This window comes from Chrysochloris asiatica, unplaced genomic scaffold (assembly GCF_000296735.1).
Source record: "Chrysochloris asiatica unplaced genomic scaffold, ChrAsi1.0 scaffold00067, whole genome shotgun sequence".
Lineage (NCBI taxonomy): Eukaryota > Metazoa > Chordata > Mammalia > Afrosoricida > Chrysochloridae > Chrysochloris > Chrysochloris asiatica.
In genome coordinates this window covers 9,876,918-9,891,212 of record NW_006408585.1, presented here as the reverse complement: position 1 = coordinate 9,891,212, position 14,295 = coordinate 9,876,918, and the positions used below count along the sequence as shown (strand labels likewise).

The 14,295-nt window shown below is 41.1% G+C and overlaps 1 protein-coding gene, 1 non-coding gene and 1 pseudogene across 3 annotated transcripts in view; 2 read left to right on the top strand and 1 right to left on the bottom strand.

Annotated features, from left to right (window-relative positions):
* PSMA3 (proteasome (prosome, macropain) subunit, alpha type, 3) overlaps positions 1-14,295 on the top strand; it is a 47,697-nt gene that overhangs the window by 2,851 nt on the left and 30,551 nt on the right. For both annotated transcript variants that reach the window (XM_006864603.1, XM_006864604.1), the window contains one exon: positions 13,036-13,084. In XM_006864603.1, the coding sequence (XP_006864665.1) occupies positions 13,064-13,084 (21 nt within the window). In that variant the 5' untranslated portion in view covers positions 13,036-13,063. Of the gene's footprint in view, positions 1-13,035; positions 13,085-14,295 lie in introns of those variants that run through there.
* On the top strand, positions 2,520-2,875 carry LOC102827025 (annotated as a pseudogene).
* On the bottom strand, positions 4,643-4,715 carry TRNAK-CUU. The gene has a single exon. It is a non-coding gene; the product is annotated as a tRNA-Lys (tRNA).

Below are 14,295 nucleotides of genomic sequence, written 5' to 3'. Positions count from 1 at the left end.
CACTCATCTATTTTGTCTACTTTTGTTTGTGTAATTTTCAAAATGTCTGTGTATTCCCTGAATTAGTGCCCTCACATTTGTCCCTGTTTTTTCATTGATGGCTTTCATAATTCTGGGATTCACATTTAGGTCTTTAATCCATGCTGAGTTGGGTTTTGTATAAGGTGTGAGGTAAAGGTCTTGTTTCACTGTTTTGCATATCACTTTCCAGTTCTGCCAGCACCATTTGTTGAAGAGACTATCACCTCCCCATGCAATATATTTAGGCACTTTTTCAAAAAATCAGTTGGCTGTATGTGGATGGGTTAATTTCTGGATTCTCAATTCTGTTCCATTGATCAATGTATCTTTTATTGTACCAGTACCAAGTTGTTTTGACCATTTAAATTTCAGTTTTGACAATCACAATTAATCTTGCTAACAATTACCTACAGTTGAATAATAAAATCCCGTCAGCATCATTCCCCAACTCCTTTCACTAGATCCATCTGGAAAAGAGGAAAACTATTTAGTGGGGATTCCACCTTACCTCCCTCATTATGAAATGAAGTACAACCATGAAAGCTTGTAAGTCAGCCACTTCATGCCTTTATGTTATTGTTATGTGCCATTGAGTCAGTACTGACTCATATCAATCCTATGCACAACAGAGCAAAACACTGCCAGTCCTACACCAACCTCACAATCGGTTGCTACATTTGAGCCCATTGCTGCTACCGCTATGCCAATCCATCTTGTTGGGGGTCTTCCCCATTTTTCTCCAACCCTCCATTTTACCAAACATGATTATCTTTTTCCAGGGAGTGATCCATCCTGGCAGTATGTCCAAAAGTATGAGAGAAAATTGGCCATCCTGTGTCTAGGGAGCATTCTGGCTGTACTTCTTCCAACACAGATTGGTTTGTTCCTGCAGTAGTCCATGGTACTTTTAATAGTCTCACCCAACACCATAACTCAAATACATCAATTCTTTTATGGTCTGTCTTCAACTTTCACATGCTTATGAGGTTATTGAAAATACCATGACTTGGGTTAGGTGCACCTTATTCCTCAAACTCACATCTTTGCTCTTGAACATTTTAAAGAGGTCTTGTGCAGCAGATTTACCTACTGCAATATGTCATTAGATTTCTTGATTGCTGCTTCCATGAGTTTTGATAGTTGACCCATAGCAAAATGAAGTCTTTAACAACTTCAGTCTTTTCTCCCTTTATATGGATGCTATTTATTGGTCCAGTGGTGAGGATTTTTGTTTTCTTATTATTGAGGTGCAACATATACCGAAGCTGTGGTCTTTGATCTTCATCTGTAAATGTTTTAAGTCCTCTTCGCTTTCAGCAAGCAAGGTTGTATCATCTGCATATTGCAGGTTGTTAATGAGTCTTCTTCCTATCCTCATGTCATGTTTTTCTTTATATAACCCAGCTTCTCAGAGTATTTGCTTAGTGTACAGATTGAATAAATATGAAGAATACAACCCTGTCGTACACCTTTCCTAATTTTAAACCATTCAGTGTTCTCTTGTTCTGTTCTAACAACTCCCTCTTGATCTATGTACCGCTTCTTCAAAAGCACAATTAAAGTGTTCCGGAATACTCCTTCTCTGCAATGCTGTCCATAGCTTGTCATGATTCACACAATGAAAAGCCTTTGCATAGTCAATAAAGCACAGGTACACCTCTTTCTGGTATTCTCTGCTTTCAGCCAAGATCCATCTGATCCATCACCAATGATATCCCTCATTCTGTGTCCTCTTCTGAATCCAGCTTGAACCTCTGGAAGCTCTCCATCAATGTATAGTTACAGCCATTCTTAAATTATCTGTAGCAAAATTTTGCTTGCATGGGATATTAATTTTGAAAGCCAGTGTCTAAGTTGGCGGTCCCTATTAACCCAATGCACTGAAACAAGCATGTTCCTTGATATGAAGAATCTTCCATTCCAGTTGGAATTTTGAGCAACTGCATCCATAAGCAACAAGTCCAGTTCATCATACTGTGGCCAATTTACATTTGCTCACAGTATCAAACATCTTTATCTTCATCTGGTCGAGTTCTGGTCATCTGGCCATCCAAGTTAGGTCTAATGGGTATGCGCTGCAAGTCTGGTCACATTGGAAGGTTCTGGATTGTTGTTTTCATTACCATGGAGGCAGTTCCAACTCATCGTGACTCAGTACAGTGTTTCCAAGGAGTAGCTAATGGGTTTGAATTGCGGACTTCGTGGTTAGTAGCCCACAAAGCTTAGTGGTTACGAACCGGGTTGCGAACCTTAAGGTCAGCAGTTCAAAACTACCAGCTGCTCCGTGGGAGAAAGATGAGGCTTTCTGCTCCTGTAAAGATTTACAGCCTTGGAAACCCTGTATAGGGTCGCTATGAGTCGGATCCGACTCCACAGCACCTAACAACAACAATAGCCCAGTGCTTATCCTATAGTGCCACAACAGGTCCTGGAAAGAATAGGATAAAAATGTGGAACAAAATTCAAAATCATGTCCTTTCCAACCTGGTCACATCGCTATGGCTCCCGCAAAGAAGGGTGGTGAGAAGAAGGGCCGTTCTGCTATCAACGAAGTGGTGACCAGAGAGTACACCATCAACATTCACAAGCACATCCATGAAGTAGGCTTCAAGAAGCATGCCCATCGAGCACTCAAGGAGATTCGGAAATTTGCCATGAAGGAGATGGGAACACCAGACATGCACACTGACACTCAACAAAGCTGTCTGGGCCAAAGGAATCAGGAATGTCCCTTACCGTATCCAGGTGCAGTTGTCCAGAAAACGTAATGAGGATGAAGAGTCACCAAACAAGCTCTGGACACTGGTGACCTCTTTTCAAAAACCTACAGACAGTCAATGTGGATGAAAACTAACAGTTTATGATCAAATAAATTTATAAGTCTGCACACACACACAAAAATTCAAAACCATAAAATAGACTAGGCTTCCTGTTTAGGTAGACTGCTGGAGCTCTGGAGACTATGGCACTTAGTCACCGTTCAGATCTAGATATGAACTCAACTGTGTGACTCTATTCTCAGCCAAACAATAAGGGGAACAGGGTCCTGGTGTGGCGCTGCAGGATAATGCACTGAACAGCAAGGTCAGTTTGAACTGCTTGGTCCGTGATTCAAACTCACCAGCTGCTCCTTGGAAACCCTATGCAGGGTCACTATGAATGGGAACAAACTCAAATGCACTTAACAACATAAAGGCACATTAACATGTGCGGTATGTAGACCTTAGAGTGATCAATCATTTGCGAGTCAAAGGGCAGTAGTCACCCAAGAAGAACATTCAGAAGGATTAAGAAAGATGAAGGAATGGAAGTACTGTATACCTAAGTGAGCACAGTCAATGAGATGAAACAACATGTGTATGAATTGTTGAATACAAACTGATAATTTGCTCTGTAAACTTTCATCCAATTCACAATCAAAAGTTAGAAAATGTTTTTTTAAGATTGAGAAGTAACAACATGTTTGTATGTTGAAGGGAACAATCAAGAGAGAAGAATAAATCGTGTGCCCTGGGGACATAATTGAGTGGATAACCCGATGCGGAGGATCTAAGATCTAGTGTTTAGGTAGGGTTGGCTTCAAGTGCAAGCATGAACTTGTTCGTTCTCTTATGGGGTCCCCTGGATAAGATTCTAGCATGTGTGGTGGTTCCTGGGAGTGTATGTGGATGCTGTGTTCTCTGATTCACGAATTCTCATGGAAGGGGAGGAAAACAAACCTTTCTCTTTGAAATATCTACTTGGCAATGTGGCGCTGTGGATTCCAGGTGTGGCGCTACAAGATCAGCACTGGACTGCAAACCACAAAGTCAACGGTTCAAACCCATCAGATGCGCCTCGGAAACACTATACTGGGTCCCTATGCCTCAACGGCACTTAGCAACATGTGGCACTGTAGGATAAACACTAGACCACAAGGTTGGCAGTTCAAACTCACCTGCCGATCACCAGCCGCTGCTCGGATACCGTGTACAGTGTCGACTATATGAGTTAGAACCGACTCCATGGCATTTAACAACTAACATTCTTAATATCTCTCCTTTTAATAGAAAAACTGTGGTCCCTAGGACGATGAAAGAAAACAATGAATGACCACAGAAAGAAACATTTATAACTGTGTATTCCCTTACAATTTTCCTCCCCAAGACAGGCTCTGTATGTACTGACAGGTAGAAAAAGAAATTAACAGTAGTAGAATACATTGTTTTTTGTTGTTTTGTTTTGAAGAGTCCTTTGTCGTCCCCAACTGCCTTTACATCGGATCAATGTTTTAAAAAGTAGTCAAAATTGGGGCGCCCGAACTTGTTACTACACAAGCAAATATACAAAGTATGCATCATAACAGAATTCCAGTTTTAACCTGGAAGCGGGGCCTTTGTTTTCTCTGCTAGAGCTGGACGTTGGGAGGGATCCGCGAAAGGGAAGGAAAAAAAAAAAAAAAAAAAAAAGATCTGTGCTTGCAAGTGCGCAAGCGCAACTTTCGTTTTTCATTTGCAGAAGAAAACGCAGTATTTCTTCGAAATCTAGTTAGCATTATATTAATTTTATGTACATAACTCTTATTAGTTAGGTAAAACCTTAAGATGTTTAGGGAAAATAATATTGCCAAAGAAAAACGCTTCGCCCAACGTGGGGCTCGAACCCACGACCCTGGGATTAAGAGTCCCATGCTCTACCGACTGAGCTAGCCGGGCACAAGCGAGGGTGCCTGTTTTTTTCTCTCCCTTCATAATCTTTCATTGATTTGTTCTTCCCGTTTTAAAAATATTCATATTATATCGCTAATTCTGTATCTTGGAATTCTTTTGACAGAACATTTTAAACATTTAGTTACTGTGTTTAAGCATATTTAAGAATTTTTACGTGTGTATTTCTCAAGTGCTATGAAAGTTTATACAGGTCATTGAGAGTGACTGATTTTTTTTTTTTTCCTGAAATGTTTTTAAGTACTTGTTACAAATATAGTATCTTTTTTAACATCAAAAGATGTGATGGCTGTACAATACTTATGAAATGGCATATTAGATTCCTACAGTTTGGGTCTGGGCATTAAAAAATAGAAAAGGTCTAACGAAACCCTATACAGGGTCCTCTCTATGAGGTGGAACGGACTCTAAGGCAATCAAAACTGTCTCCAAGAAGTTAGTCACACTGAAGAGCAACCAGGTTTAGTTACTTTCCTTTGTTGCTGTTGTTGTTATGTGCAGTGGAGTCGGTTCCGACTCATAGCGATCCTGTACTGGGTTTCGGAGGCTGTAAACCTTTACGGGAGCAGAAAGCCTCGTCTTTCTCCCGCGGAACAGCTGGTAGTTTTGAACTGCTGACTGTGAGGTCGCAGCCCGATTAGTAACCACTACGCTACTAGAGCTCTGTATATAATGTGTATATACTATGTTGTTGTTGTTGTTAAGTGCCGTCCGACCCTGTACAGGGTTTCCGAGGCTGTATATCTTTGTTGTTGTTGTTGTTATGTGCCGTGGAGTCGGTTCCGACTCATAACGACATATCTTTACAGGAGCAGAAAACCTAATCGTTCTCCTGCACAGTGACAAGTAGTTTCGAACTGCTGACCTTGCGTTTCGCAGCCCGATTCGTAACTATGATATATTAGCGTGTATATATATGCACACTGTATATATACACACACTATATATATAGTGTAAGGAGCTCTACTCCGGTAAAGATTAACAGCCTCAGAAAATTTATGCAGGGTCGCTATGAGCCGGAACCGACTCCACCGCATACCATCACCACCAGGAAAGCAATTGAAATAAAATCTTTGCCGAATAACTGCCTAACAATGAATGGATGAGGGGTTGTTATTGCCACCCGTACACGGGGTCGCTGAGTCGACTCAACAGCGCTTAACTACAACAAAAGTTACAGATAATGCATTGGATTGCAAGGTCAGCTTGAACTACAAGGTCGGCGGTTCAAATTTAACAACCGCGCCTTGGAAATCCTGTACAGGGTCACTAAGCGCGGGAAAGGACGCAATGGCAATTAACAACAACAATAACGCCAGAACTCCTGAGGTGGCGCTGTAGGATAAGCACTGGACCGCAAAATCAGTTTGAACAGCAAAGTTGTCGGTTCAAATTCACCAGCTTCCTATACAGGGTCGACTGAGTCAGAACTGACTTGACAGTACTTAACAATAACTCAGAACTGCAAGATAAAAAGTAATTGTAAACCTTGGCATAACAAAGGATTTTTTAAGATCTGAGTCATAATGAACTGGGCAGCAACTTAGCACAAACAGCATTCTTCCAGTACAACATTTAGAAACTAAACACATTGAGCATCACATATGCTGAAGTAATCAACTTTTAAAATTAAAATTATTAAGCTATGTAATGAAATAATACGTTAAATTACCTTCAAGTACAAATGGAATTTAAGTTGTTGTGGTTATGTGCCGTGGAGTTGGTTCCAACTCATAGTGACCTTGTACAAGGTTTGCAAGGCTATAAATCATTACGGGAGCAGAAAGCCTCATCTTTCTCCCACAGAACAGCTGGTAGTTTCGAACTGCTGACCCAGAGGTTAGCAGCCCGATTCGTAATCACTAAGCTACCAGAGCTCCTTTAAGTTTGAATTATTGTTACAATTATTACTAATCAATGTTTCTTGCAATTACAAATTCTGGTTTATTTGTAATTATTTTATAACTTTGCAAATATAACTAGGAAGTTAATTTAATTTTATTTATTTGCATATTCAATACATTTATTAAATGTTTACCAAGTACAAGGCATTGTGTAAAGTATTCTTATGGATAGAAAAATAAAATATATATCCCTGAAAACTTCAAAAAACATGTCAGTATAAGAAAAATATGTGTAAATTATGTACCTATTTCATATGCTTGCTTATTAGGCACTGTCTACTTCCAGAAATAATTTGGAAAATCTTAATTAAAACCAACCAGGCAAGCAACCAACTAATATGCTAAACCAGGCAAATAATCATGAACTTGAGGCAAGTCAATAAATCTTTTCAAGACATAACATAAATGAACAACCCAGCCCCATACTAGGCAGTTCAGCTAACGATTAGCTCAGAAAAAGCCCTGATTTACTATTTATTAACGAATATAAGTAAGCACTCCAAACCAAACTCACTGTCATTGAGTCAAGCCATTGAGTCAATTCTGACCCACGATGTATTTTCGACTTTGTTGTGACTCATGATGACCAACTCATAGGGTTCCCGAGATTCATAGGGTGGCTGGTGGGTTTGAACTGCTGTCCTTGCAGTTCGTTAAAATCAGGAAAGGTGTGCACCAAGGTTGTATTTTTTCACCATACTTATTCAATCTATAGTCCAGTGCTTATTCTACAGTGCCACAGAGAGGCTATATAGAGTTTCCTAGAAGCTTAGCAGCCCAATGCTTACCCTACACTAAGCACTCATACTGTTGTTAAGTGTCATCGACTTGCTTCCGACTCATAGCGACCCTGTATAGGGTTTCCAAGAAGCAACTGGTGGGTTTGATCTGCAGACCTTGTGGTTCATAGCTTAGTGCTGATCCTACAGCGCTACAGTAGGAGTCCAAGAACTTACATTGTTGTTGTTAAGTGCTGTCGAGTAGGTTCTGACTCATAGCCACCATGTATAGGGTTTCTGAGGAGCACTTGGTGAGTTTGAACTGCTGACCTTGCAGTTCAAACAAGTCTTTCACTGGAGTATTTATCCTGCAGTGCCACATCAGGACTCCAGCACTTATATTGTTGTTGATAAGTGCCATGGTGTTAGTTCCAACTCATAGTGATCCTGTATAGGGTTTCCAAGGAGTGGCTGGTGAACTTGAACCACTGACCTTGCAGTCCAGTGCATTAACCCATAGTATCATTCATAAAGGGTTGATCAAGTGGTTACTACTACACAGAAGTAATTAATTAAACATTTAACTGGACCCCAAACATGTTTGGAGTACAGCACTTGAAGTTTACCTTTAGGGTACACCATCCTATTACTATAGCCTTATTTCTTCAACACTGTTTTGGTCTGTTCTTGTTAGGTGCCATTGAGTTGATTTTGCCTCATAGTGACTCCATGTGACAGAGCAGAAATGCTCCATACAGTTTTCTAAGCACTGGACTGCTAACCGCAAGGTTGGTAGTTCAAATCCATCAGCTGCTATGGAAGAAAGATAAGACTTTCAGCTCCCATAAAGATTTACAGGCTCAGAAATATTTGGCAAAAATTTAACAAACCATTTAAATATGATGTTTTTTACCTGAAGAGTTTGTTAGCCAGAGCAAGCAACTGAAATTCTACCTTTTCCTTTACAATTGATTCTTCAACAAGCCCTGATTAGATACAGATATAAATTTTAACTAATCCACTGCCTAGCCAAATTCTGGCTCATAGTAACTCTATAGGATAGAGTAGAATTGCCCCATAGGGTTTCCAAGGCTGTAAATTCAATGGAAGCAGACTGCCACATCATTCGTCTACAGAGTGGATAGTGAATTTGAATGGTCAGCCTTGATGGTTAGCCAGTGAGTACTTAGCCACTGTAATATCAGGGTTCTTAAACTGGCTCTAAAACCCAACCACAACGTTTCCATAGTCACTGTCACTAGAATTATTGTAGCCCACATTACCTTCCATTAGTTCATCCACAGGACCTTGTCAATTAACCTAGTGCTGTGGAATAATTCCAGTAGTACATTCCAACTCACAGCCACCCTATCAGAGAGAGTAGAACTGCTCCATAGAGTTTCCAAGGTTGTAAATCTTTACAAAAGCAGATGGATCTTGGTTGAAAGCAGAGAGTAACAGAAGTTTATTTGTGCTTTATTGACTATGCAAAGGTTGTGTGGATCATAATAAACTATGGCAAGCGTTGTGAAGAATGGGTATTCCAGAACATTTAAGTGTACTTATGAGGAACCTGTACATAGACTAAGAGGAAGTAGTTAGAACCGAACACGGGGATATTGAGTGGTTTAAAATCAGGAAAGGTGTACACCAAAGTTGTATTCTTTCACCATATTTATTCAGTCTGTATGCTGAGCAAACAATCTAAGAAGCTGAACTATATAAAGCACATGACATCAGAATTGGAGGAAGACTCATTAGCAAGCTGCAATATGCAGATGACGCAGTGTCGCTTGCTGGAAATGAAGAGGACTTGCAAGACTTACTGATGAAGATCAAAGACCACAGCCTTCAGTATGGATTAAACATCGATGTAAAGAAGAAAAAAATCTTCAAAACGGAACCAATAAATAATAATATCATTAATGGAGAACAGATTGAACTTGTCAAAGACTTAATTTTGCTTGGACCCACAATCAACAGTTATGGAAACTGTTGTTAGGTACAATCATTGAGTCAGTTCTGATCCGTAGCAACTCTATGCACAACAGAATGACACACTGTCTGGTCCTGTGCCAACCTCACAATCATTGGTACATTTGAGCTTATTGCTGCTACCACTGTGCCAATCCATCTTATTAGGGGTCTTCCTCTTTTTCATTGACCCTCCACTTTACTAATACATGATATCCTTCTCCAGGGACTGGTCCCTCCTGATAATACGTCCAAAGTATGAGAGACGAAGTCTTACCATCCTGGCCTTTAAGAAGCATTTTGGTTGTACGTCTTACAACACAGATTTGTTTGTTCTTTGTACAGTACATGGAACTTTTAATATTATCCTCCAACACTATAACTCAAATGCATCACTTCTTCTGTGGTCTTGAAATTCCTTGTCCAACTTTCACATGCATACAAGATTCCTGAAAATATCATGGCTTGGGTCAGTTGCACCTTAGACCTCAAACTGACATCTTTGCTCTTGAACACAGTAAAGAGGTCTTGTGCAGCCTCATGGAAACAGCAGTCACGAAATCAAGCAACATTCTGCACTAGGCAAATCTGTTGCACAAGACCTCTTTAAAGTATTAAAGAGAAAAGATGCCAGTTTGCAGATTAAGGTGTGCCTGCCGAAGCCATGATATTTTCAATCCCTTTGATATATTCAATTGGGAATATTGGACAATGAATAAAAGACCAAAGAAGGATTGATGCATCTGAGTTGTGGTATTGGAGAAGAATATTAAAAAATACCATGGACAGCCAGAGAAAAAGATGAAGAGCCCCAACAAGATGGATTGACACAGTGGCAGCAACAATTTGCTCAAACATAACAATTGTGAGGATGACACAGGGTCAGGCAGTGTTTTATTGTTGTGCATACAGTCACTATGAGTAGAAATCCACTGGATGGTACATAACACCACAAAGGATATTACTGGGAGAATTGTCAAAATCGAAACTATGTTTATAAACTGAATAATAGTATCACTAATTTTCTGATTTTCATAATTGTACTTTGGTCATGAAAGATTATGTCCTTCTTTTAATTTGGGGGCATATGCACTGAAGGATTCGGGCGGGGGGAGAAAAAGTGCTGATGGCCTTCCGCTTAAGAGTCAGATTAATATCTAAACTACTACATAATCTAAGGAGCTCTGGTAGTGTAGTGGTTACGAATTGGGCTGCGAACCTTAAGGCTAGCAGTTCGAAACTACCAGCTGCTCCGCGGGAGAAAGATGAGGTGTTCTGCTCCCGTAAAGATTTACAGCCTCGGAAACCCTGTACAGGGTATGGGTCGGAACCAACTCGATGGCACTTAGCCACAACAACTCAATCTAGTTCCATGTCCATCACTTCCTGCCACACTTGCCTTTTAGTCACCAAGGCACACTGACCTGACTTCCTAAAACACAACAAGTTCTCTCCTACACTTGTGGTTCCCTGACCCACTCTCAGCATTTTCTTACTCTAGGTTTAGTTTCATTATCATTCTTTCAGAGCCATTCCTTCAGCATCAGACCTAAAATTTACACTTCTATTGCTTATCAAGGAGTCCTGCTGTCGTGCTGTGGGTTAATGTGCTAGAGCGCCGGCAGTTTGAACTGCAAGGTTGGCAGTTCAAGCTCACCAACTGCTCGTTGGAGACCCTATACAGGGTCACTGGGTGTCAGAACTGGCTTGACCACATTTAACAGCAACAACTGTTTGTTAAAGCACTCTACTCCCTTATGAGTTATCTAACACAGGAACAATTATTTTGCATATTTTCACTTTATTGCTTAGCTCCTCCCATTGTCTTCAAATTCCATGAGGGATGCGTTACATCTTGTTATTTTTTAGATCACCAGTGTTATGCACAGTTCTTGGTGCATAAAAGTGATCAAGAATTGAACTGAATTAATCTTATACCTAATTCTACTAGTTGTTGTTAAGTGCCATGAAGTCAATTCTGACCCATAGTGACCCTGTATAGGGTTTCCAAGGAGCAGCTGGTGAGCCTGAACCGCCAACCTTGCAGTTCAAATGGCTTTGCAGTCTGGCACATTAACCCACAGCGCCACACCAGGACTCCAATTCTACTACAATAGAGGGTTGTAGGTATAGGGAGGACATTAATGCATCTGTAAAATTCCAACCTGAGCTCAGTTCTCGAGGACATGAGTGAGGTAACAGATGTCGACAACACACTGGGTCAGAACCAGAATGCCAAGATAAGGGCTTAGCTCTCCTCTACTGCTTTCCTTGTTTTTTTCTGGTCTTAAAGAGCATACAAACATTTCTCTTTCTTTGCTCATCAAAGAATAAGGTAGAGAGAAGAGACAGATATTATAAAAGGTAAATAATTCCTGGAGAAAGGAATGGAGCACCTTCTTAAGTAACCTAAGATTATAGGTGACTGAATGATACAAGATCCAAACTAACAAAGCAGAACCTCTTCTAACTCCATTGCCATATTCCAGAACACTTAATTGTGCTCATGAGGAACCTGTACATAGACCAAGAGGCAGTTGTTCCAATAGAACATGGGAACATTGAGTGGTTTAAAATTAAGCAAGGTGTGCAACAGGGTTGTATTATTTCACCATACTTATTTAACCTCTATGTTGAGCAACTAATCCGAGAAGCTGGGTTCTCTGAAGAAAAACGTGGCATCAGGATTGGAGAAAGGTTCATTAACAACCAGCGATATGCAGATGATACAGCCTTGCTTGCTGAAAATGAAGAGGACTTAAAATACTGTTGAAGACCAAAGACCATATCCTTCGGTATCAATTACATTTCAATGTAAAGAAAACAAAATTCCTCGCTACGGGATTTTTGTTCACAACATCACAGCATTCTTATCAATGGAGAAAAGATTTAAGTTGTTAAAGACTTCATTTTTCTTGGCTCAACCACCAACACTCATGGAAGCAGCAGTCATGAAATCAAACGACATATTGCATTAGGCATATCTGCTGCACAAGACCTTTTTAAAGTGTCGAAGAGAAAAGATGTCAGCTTGAAGACTAAGGTGCACCTGACCCAAGCCATGGTATTTTCAATAACCTCATGTGCATGTGAAAGCTGGACAGTAAATAAGGAAGACCGTAGAAAAATTGATGCTTTTGAGTTATGATGTTGGAGAAGAATATTGAAAGTGCCATGGCTGCCAAAAGAACCAACAGATTTGTGTTGGAAGAAGTGCAGCCAGAGTGCTCCTTGGAGGCCAGGATGGACAAACTTCGTCTCTCATACTTGGGACATATTGTCAGGAGGGACCAGTGGCTGGAGAAGGTTATCATGTTTGGTAAGGTGTAGAGTCAGCCAAAAAGAGAAAACCCCCCAGCGAGATGGATTGGCAAATTGACAGCATCAATGGGCTCAAGAGTGGCAACAATTGTGAGGTTGGCCCAGAATGGTGCAGTGTTTCGTTCTGTTGTGCACAGGGGTCTCTATGAGTCGCAACTGGCTCAATGGCACCTAACAACAAAAAAACTTCCCCGCCATAGCTTCTGCACATTCACGTCAGCCGCTTCGGTCTTTCCCCACCTTTCCCACAATCCTCCTCGTTCCACAGGTTAAAGAAGGAAGAGCCTAGCCGCAGAGAGAACGTGATTGGTTGGAAATGCAGCCAATGAGCGAGCCTGTTACTCACTTGTGCAGTACCGCAGTGTAGGGGAAGCGCTTTAGGCCCTCAAGCCCTTCGTGTTCGGGTTGATTTTGCACGATGAGCTCTATCGGCACCGGGGTGAGTTTGTGATCTCTCGGCGTAATAGTCTAGCCTAAAGGGTTAGTGTCGTAGGGAGCTCAGGTGGGCTTCTGTAACTGACTCGGGGCCCTCGGAGCTTTGGGATTGCCTTGGGCCAAGTGTGCCGCTTCCTGCTGCCGGAGCCCGGTGGTCTTTCGTTCACTAATTCCTAGGCCTGCGTCTGAGGTAACAGAGACTTCTGAAGCTTTTCGGCTCTGGCGTGGCGGGTGTGGCGCCACTGCAGTGTGATTTCGGCATAGATTTGGATTGCTGAGTCACTTTCTTTAGCCTCTTAATGAAAATCGAAAGTGGAAACTTGGGAGACTAATTAAACTGTGTAGAGGGATTGGTAACCACCGAGGCCTTGAGACTTGGGATTCCGAGATCAGAGTCGCCGAGATCTGTCGCCTGGGGTACTGCTGATTCACGAGGCCTTCGCTGGTCGCCCTGCCAGTGTACTGAGGGAACGCGCAGAGAGAGAGTCTCTGCAAACCCATTAGAGGCAGAACTAATAGAAAAATTGTTACAAAAGCCAAATCAGATAAGGTCTTTCAGTTTTCCTCTGTCCAGATGACTCCGTAGCACTTTTTAGTAGGCATTAATTGGAGTCCTGGCGTGGCGCTGTGGGTTAATGCAATGGACTGCAAAATCAGTTTAAACCCCAAAGTCGGCGGTTCAAACTCACTAGCCACTCCTCGGGAACCCTATGCAGGGTTGCTATGGGTCGGAACCGACTTGAAGGCGTTTAACAACGACAATACTGGAAGCAGCTAAATGATTAGCTAGTGACTTAAAGGCTTATACATTTAATAACCAGAGTCAGAAATTTGGACTCTAGTTAACTTGGTTGACTTCTTACCTTTGCTAAATTTATTGCAAATTAAGAAAAAGTCCTTTATTAACTCCTCTAGTGTACTTCTTTCAGGAAATAAAGTATTTGTTTCTAAAGGTTGCTTGGTAGCAGTAAAGGTATTGAGTAATGGGGTTTCCTCAGTTTACTTTTTCCTACCTGTTCACAGATTCTGATTCTCATCATTAATTCCAAATAATGCTGTTTTGAGTTTGACCATAGGCAATTCAAGTTTGGGATTGTTTTATATATATATATATATTGTTGTTGTTAAGTGCCTTCGAGTCGGTTCCGACCCATAGCGACCCTGTACAGGGTTTCCGAGGGTGTAAATCTTTACGGGAGTAGAAAGCCTCATCTT